This window comes from Danio aesculapii, chromosome 16, assembly GCF_903798145.1.
Source record: "Danio aesculapii chromosome 16, fDanAes4.1, whole genome shotgun sequence".
Taxonomy (NCBI): Eukaryota; Metazoa; Chordata; class Actinopteri; order Cypriniformes; family Danionidae; genus Danio; species Danio aesculapii.
In genome coordinates this window covers 54,779,035-54,786,534 of record NC_079450.1, presented here as the reverse complement: position 1 = coordinate 54,786,534, position 7,500 = coordinate 54,779,035, and the positions used below count along the sequence as shown (strand labels likewise).

Genomic DNA, 7,500 nt, shown 5'->3' with positions numbered 1-7,500 from the left:
TGGCACCACATGTGGCTTCAATCAAACAGTGACATTAAGGGGCTTATTTATAGGGATATATTCGTTTTCTCGGCTTTTACAAGCAGTGAATTATGAGGAAAATATTCAAACGTTTGTTCACATTCGAGCGGCTCGATCCTGATTTATGAGTCCGAGAAAATTGCCGGATGCAACCGTTCGCAACCTCCGAGTCACTTTTACCATTTGGAAATGGAAACAGAGAGCAAATGCTGGTAGCTACAACTCCGGGAAGGAGAGCGGAGGGAAAGTATTTGACCTACTTTTTGGAGCGTTTCTCACTTCTGTAAAACGTGCTCTCGGATTCCCCCGCTCTCTCAGCGGGACGTCCTGTACTGTGAGGGTCAGAGAGAGAGATATATGGTGGATGACATCGAAATGCAGCAGCTGATCAACACTAGATCATGTTGCTTTTTTAATCATCAGCTACTTATTTCAGTCGCTAGTTTTTAGGGTGACACTTTAAAATTAATGCACCATTAGTTAATGTCAGTTAGGAGTCAGAATTACCCCCCACCCCCTGTATATTTCCCCCCGATATTTCTTTAACTGAGAGTAGATTTTTTTTCCCAACACATTTCTAAGTATAATGGTTTGTTCTTCAGGTAATAGAAAAACAAACATTGTTTAAGGGGGGCTAATAATAAAGACTTTTATTATTTAAAATTAATTAAAATTTAAACAAATAAGGCTTTCTCCAGAAGATGAAATATTATTGGAAGTGCTGTGAAAAATGTCTTGCTCTGCTTAACATCATTTTATGAATAAAAATTCACAGGAGGGCGAATAACAATATTAATAATTTAATTAAAGGGGTGGTCCAGAGTGTATTTTTTAGCCTTGGTTGTGTTTATAAGATGCAAATCAATGTGTGCTCATGCTTCACGTGAAGAAAATCCCGTTATTTTTACTCGTATATCTTACTTTGATTATATACAGCTACTCAGCTAACATAAACGACTGTCATATTTCCTAGTTCCTCTGTTAGCCCGCCCTCAAGAGGCTCTGATTGGTCAGCTAACATAATGTGCTGTGATTCTCAGATCAACGTCACTCCCCTACAAGCGCATGCTTTTGCACTGTGTACACAGTCCAGTCAGAGGCTCAGAGTTAGAAGCTTAGCTACCTGAATCAGACAAAAATGAAGAGCACACAGCTCACGCCTGCTCTTTAAAATAAAATCTGAGTGTCTTTCACATATATTCGGAATAAGCATGTGTAAGTACTATAAAAGGTTCACATATCTTTTTGTTAATTTGTTATTTGAGATGTAGAACGCAGGAAAAGCAGCCAGATAAATATGATATGAGTTTGTAGCTAAATTGTTAGCTGTGCCAAACAGCATTTCCCGTTGTTTACATCCTTGTATACGTCCTCACTATAATATACCGTTAACGCTAGAAACTGTGCCTGTAGCCAATATTAACAAATTAAAAACACTTACAGGTTGTGGCTCACAATCCACAGCTTCATCTGTTCAAGGAGTTTTTAGCTGAATCCAGCACTGAACTGAGAGAGATTCTGGAAGCTGTCCTTTGTCAAATGCTAGCTATATCTTTTTATAATTCCCTGGAACATAATTATAATTAAACTGTAAGCACTTCTCTCTTTGTGTCGTGTCCTTTGGAAGCCCAAATAGAGAAACAGAAGAAGCTCTGTGGAAATAGCAGCGTTTGGACGCCATTTTAGCTTCCTCTGCTATAACATTACAGCGCCTCTGGCCACGCCCCTTCGCATAACCTATAGTGTGGAGTTTCAGTCATCCTTTGAAAGAGTTCCTCCAGCAGAGTTATGTATTGTGCTTTGTTTACAAGACATGATGACTTTTGGAAGTCCACACACATTGGGTTATTTTCTCCGCTACTACAACACGGCCTCTCTGTGTACGTGAGTGTGGTTGTGATGTGTTTTTTCAGACCGCAGCGGCTCCACATGTGACTAATCATTTTTATGTCATGTTAGTATAAATCAGCGGTTGCAGCTACTGGATCTGTGTAAACCAGCGGTCTGAGGGTGTCAGAGATTAGCCCTGTGTGTGTGTGTGGGTGTGTGTGTGTGTGAACTGTGTGTTTTCCAGTGAACCCTGCTCAAAGCAGCCAGTGTTTTACACCCACAGCACAGCTTTTCATAGAGTTGAGATGTAAACACAGACGGCATTTCAGAGGAAGGACTAGTTTTAGTCATTCTGTCCAGTTGATCAAATGAACTGTTTGCTTTATTACACTGAAAGGGTTAGTTCACCTAAAAATGAAAGTTCTGTTATTGATTACTCATCCTCATATCTCTAATTCTAACTCTATTTCTAGTAGAAGATTGGAGAACTATTTCCTGGTCTGATGAGTCTTCGTTTCTGCTGCAACATTCGGATGGTCGGGTCAGAATTTGGCATCACCAACATAAAAGTATGAATCCATCCTGCCTTGCATCAACAGTTCAGGCTGGTGGTGGTGGTGTAATGGTGTGGGGGAGATTTTCTTGGCACACTTTGAGCTCATTAGTACCAACTGAGCATCGTGTCAACGCCACAGCCCACCTGAGTATTGTTGCTGACCATCTCCATCCCTTCATGACCACAGTGTCTTTATCTTCTGATGGCTACTTCCAGCAGGATAACGCAGCATGTCATAAAGCGTGAATCATCTCAGGTTTCTTGAACATGACAATGAGTTCACTGTACTTAAATGGCCTCCACAGTCACCAGAGCTCAATCCAATAGAGCACCTTTGGGGTATGGTGGAACGGGAGATTGGCATCTTGCATGTGCAGCTGACAAATCTGCAGCAACTGCGTGATGCTATCATGTCAATATGGAGCAGAATCTCTGAGGAATATTTCCAGTGCCTTGTTGAATCTGACACGAAGGATTAAGGCAGTTCTGAAGGCAAAATGGGGTCCAACCCGCTACTAGTAAGGTGTACCTAATAAAGTGGCCAGTGAGTGTATAGTCAATAAAACTATAAAGGTAGCCGTTGTCATTCTTAACTAAAGCATCGTAGAGCATAAATAGAATTAAATACAACATTGCTACAAAAAATTAAAGATCCAATCGCTGGCTCTTTAGTATTTCCATACACTTAAATCTGCATTCTGATTGGCACAATTTGCTTGGCAGAAATATAGTTTACCATGTAAAAAAAGCTTCTTACAACAAAATGCTGCAAGTGACCAATCAGAGTGAAGTGAAGCCCTGCAATAAAGTCATTGCTCTTGAATTTTCCTTCAAAGCCCTGATTGTTCTCACAGTCTCTGCAGCAGCCAAATGTTTTCTTCTGTCCGTCTCATGTGGACGGACGTCCTGCTTGCGTGGGCTTATTAAACAAACCGTTGAGGCTCGGTAATCCCTGGCTTCTGTGTTTAGTGCTTCAAGCCTCATCATACACCATCTGAGTGTCACACACACGTGGTTTCTTTCCATATTACTGCAGAGCACGCAAAGATCATGGTCACAGTCGCACGTAAACTGTGGTGGGTTTCCCACTCCAATCACAGCCACAAATGATTTCATGCAAACGGAGTATAAAACCCATAGTGAAGAAGAGATTTTGCATGCAGTGATATTTTTATGTGCAGTGCGGGTGGCGCAGTGGGTAGCACGATCGCCTCACAGCAAGAAGGTCGCTGGTTCGAGCCCCTGTAGCGTTTCTGTGTGGAGTTTTCATGGGTGAATTGAATAAGCTAAATTGGGCGTAGTGTGGGAATGCAGAGTGTATGGGTGTTTCCCAGTGATGGGTTGCGGCTAAAAGGGCATCCGCTGCGTAAAACATATGCTGGATAAGTTAGCGGTTGATTCCGCTGTGGTGACCCCAGATTAATAAAAGGACTAAGCTGAAAAGAAATGAATATTACATTGCTACATACACAGGGCAGCAGCTGTAATCTTACAGCAAGAAGGTCGCCGGTTTCAGTCTGTGTTGAGTTTGCATGTTCTCCCCGTGTTGATGTGGGTTCCAACCGGGTGCTTCAGTTTCCCCCACAATACAAACACATGCGCTATAGGGGAAATGATTAACTAAATTGGTCGTAGTGTATGAGTGTGTGCGAATGTGAGAGTGTATGGGTGTTTTCCAGTACTGGGTTGCGGTTGGAAGGGCATCCACTGTATAAAACATATGCCGGAATAGTTGGCGATTCATTCTGCTGTGGTGATAAATAAGGTGAAGATGAAGGAAAATGAATGAATCAATGCTATATGCAAAATTTCTAAATCCCCGGTAGCCTTTCGGGCAGGTACTCGGCAGTTTTTGGCAGCCCAAAATAAATTCAAGTGGCTCGAATAGAAAAGAGATTATTTTATAAATAAAAACAAATACATTTACTAAATAAAAAAAAAAAAAAAAAAAAATATATATATATATATATATATATATATATATATATATATATATATATATATATATATATATATATATGTAATGGCAGTCCTTCATTATTATTCTACATATATATTTTTGACGAACCACATTTGAATTATTTATTTATTTATTTAATTTTCTAAAAAATTTTAAGGTACTGAAATAGGCTATATATGTTATTTGTGTATTTTACATATATTATACATCAGAATTATTAGCCTCCCTTTTTATTTTTTCCCCCAATTTCTGTTTAATAGAGAGATTTTTTTCAACACATTTCAGTTTTTATTCCAGCCAAAATAAAACAAATAAGACTTTCTCCAGAAGAAAAAATATTATCAGAGATACTGTGAAAATTTCCTTGCTCTGTTAAACATCATTTGGGAAATATTTAAAAAAAAGAAAAATAATTTAAAGGGGGGGCTAATAATTCTGACTTCAACTGTATATGCCAGGTTGCCAACACTACAACACAAGTGATTTAAAATTGTACACGGTGTTATTCTGTACTCACATTTGCAGATTCAAGTCAGCAATAAAATAGTTCATCAAAATTACACCGCACTGTAGTTAGCAATGTTCACTTTTTGACTTATGTACATTACACGCAATAAAAAAATAGTTGACAATTTATTCCACGCCCAGCTGATAAAAACTGGCTTACAACCTGGTGCAAATGATGGTTTTGGTGCGTATAACTAATATTACCCTTCATGACAATTGTGAGGGGGTGAATTCTTTTATAGCTCATCCTATGTGTTTTATTAAGTCTGCATAATTAAGGGCGTGGCTACTTGAGTGACAGCTAGGTCTTGCTGGTCACCGTTGCATGATTCCGGCTGATTAGAGGCTGAACTCGGCATATACATCGTATTTTTGTTTTGTTTAATGTTTCTTTACACAGTCAGTCACCTTTTGGGATTATTTCCTACAATTATCAGATGATATGGCATTCTGTGTGCACTTAATTGTGCTCACAAACCGTTCAAGTTGCCTCCATTTCCCAGCTGAGTGAAATTCTTATAGGTGAAGTGACCAGCGAGACCTAGCTGTCGCTCAAGTGACCACGCCCTTAATTATGGAGAATTAATATAACTCAATATAAATGAAACATGTGAGTTATAAAAAAATTCACTCCTCACAGTTGTCGTGAAGGCTAATATTAGCTATATGCACCAAAACCATCTTTTGTACCAGGCTGTAAACATGTTTTGATCAGCTGTAAAACTGGCCAATTTAGCATTGCAGTCAGTGAACATCTGGAGTTACTGGAGCCAGCCCCTAAAGGCGAGTCTGTGAATTGCAGTTTCAGTTACTTCAGTATTGGCTTCACGAGGGAGAGTGGGATGTTGCCGCTTGACCCCAACCCTAATCCCAACATCATAGTAACCTGTTGTGTTTTATTAACGTCTACACCTACCCCAAACCTAAACCTACCCCATACAGTAATCAAAAACATTCGTTAATGATGCCATATTTCTGTGCTTATTCTCAGTAACTGCAACCGTAACACTCCTAGCCATAATAAACATACTAATGGTGAAAATCCCAGATTGTGTGGCGGGGATTGTGTGTCCTGTGCAGCTGGATGTTATTGAATTGTATACTTTCTTGAAAGGATTTGCAAAAATATTGGTAAAGGCACATTTGTTTAGTGAGCCGAGCACATGTCACATAACCTCTTCGGTCTGCTGTCATATCTCTCAGATGTTCGCTTACACAGTTGTGCATGTGGCTTTGGTTGTCTTTGTTAATTCGCTGAGCTACTGTGCGGATTGTCGCTCTCATCTTGCCGCTCCACACATGGTTCTCAGCAGAGAGTGTATGTGTGTGTATGCAGCATGTCAAAGCACATGATGGTAACACATGCTTCTGAGTAGTGTGTGAATGCGGGGTTACTGGCTTCAGTCAGAACGCATATGGAGCTGGTCACAGTGTGTGTGTGTGTCCCACTGTTGTTTCCTCACACTCCTACATCACAACACATCGCGAGGACTCAAAATATACTGTTCTTACTTCGATTTTTTTGTTTTGTTTTGCTTCTAGTCCATTCATTCATTTTCTTTTCGGCTTAGTTTCTTTATTAATCTGGGGTCGCCACAGTGGAATGAACCGCTAACTTATCCAGCATATGTTTTAGGCAGCGAATGCCCTTCCAGCTGCAACCCATCACTGGGAAACACCCATACACTTCCGTTAACACTCATACACTACGGACAGTTTAGCTTACCCAATTCACCTATAGCCCATGTGTTTGGACTTGTGGGGGAAAGCAGAGCACCTGGAGGAAATCCACACCAACATGGGGAGAACATGCAAACTCCCGACAGAATCGCCAACTAGGGTGATCTATCACTTAAATTTAATTCAATTTAATTAAATCTAATTCAAATGAGCAGTTTATTAAGGCAAACATCAGTTGCTGATAGTGAGAATTGTACCTTAAAATAAACTGTGACGAACATGGGTTAGTAACATTGTCCCCTGTTTGTTTCAGATGTCATCTTATCACAACATTACTACCCATACTTTCGGAGGCTGATGTTTGACGTGAGCTCCATGGAGAAGAACGCCTCAAACCTGGTGAAGGCAGAGCTCAGGATCTTCAGGCTGCAAAACCCAAAGGCCCGTGTTTCTGAGCAGCGCATCGAGCTTTACCAGGTAAATCCAAAGTCCCTTTTAAGGAAAGTCTGTTCATTTGCTTGCCATATTGGCACAGCCCAGTTAATCCAAAGCCTTATCTAAGGGAATCTTGAAAGGTGTGTGCAGAGCCTGGCCTGTGTGTATGTAGGGGTGGGAAAAACACATAACTGATGATGATTGGTATGTGTGTGTAGGGGTAGGACAACCACATAACTGATTATGATCGGCCTGTGTGTAGGGGTGGGACAACCCCATAACTGATGATGATTGGCCTGTGTGTAGGGGTGGGACAACCCCATAACTGATGATGATTGGCCTGTGTGTAGGGGTGGGACAACCCCATAACTGATGATGATTGGCATGTGTATGTAGGGGTAGGACAATTACATAAGTGATGATGATTGGTCTGTATGTGTAGGGGTGGGACAACCACATAACTGATGATAATTGGCCTGTGTGTGTGTAGGTGTGGGACAACCACATAACT

General features: G+C 40.6%; 1 protein-coding gene across 1 annotated transcript in view; it reads left to right on the top strand.

Moving 5' to 3' along the window:
• tgfb2 (transforming growth factor, beta 2) overlaps positions 1 to 7,500 on the top strand; it is a 63,814-nt gene that overhangs the window by 33,480 nt on the left and 22,834 nt on the right. The window contains exon 2 of the mRNA XM_056474740.1: positions 6,868 to 7,031. Coding sequence (XP_056330715.1) covers positions 6,868 to 7,031 — 164 coding nt within the window. The remainder of the gene's footprint in view (positions 1 to 6,867; positions 7,032 to 7,500) is intronic.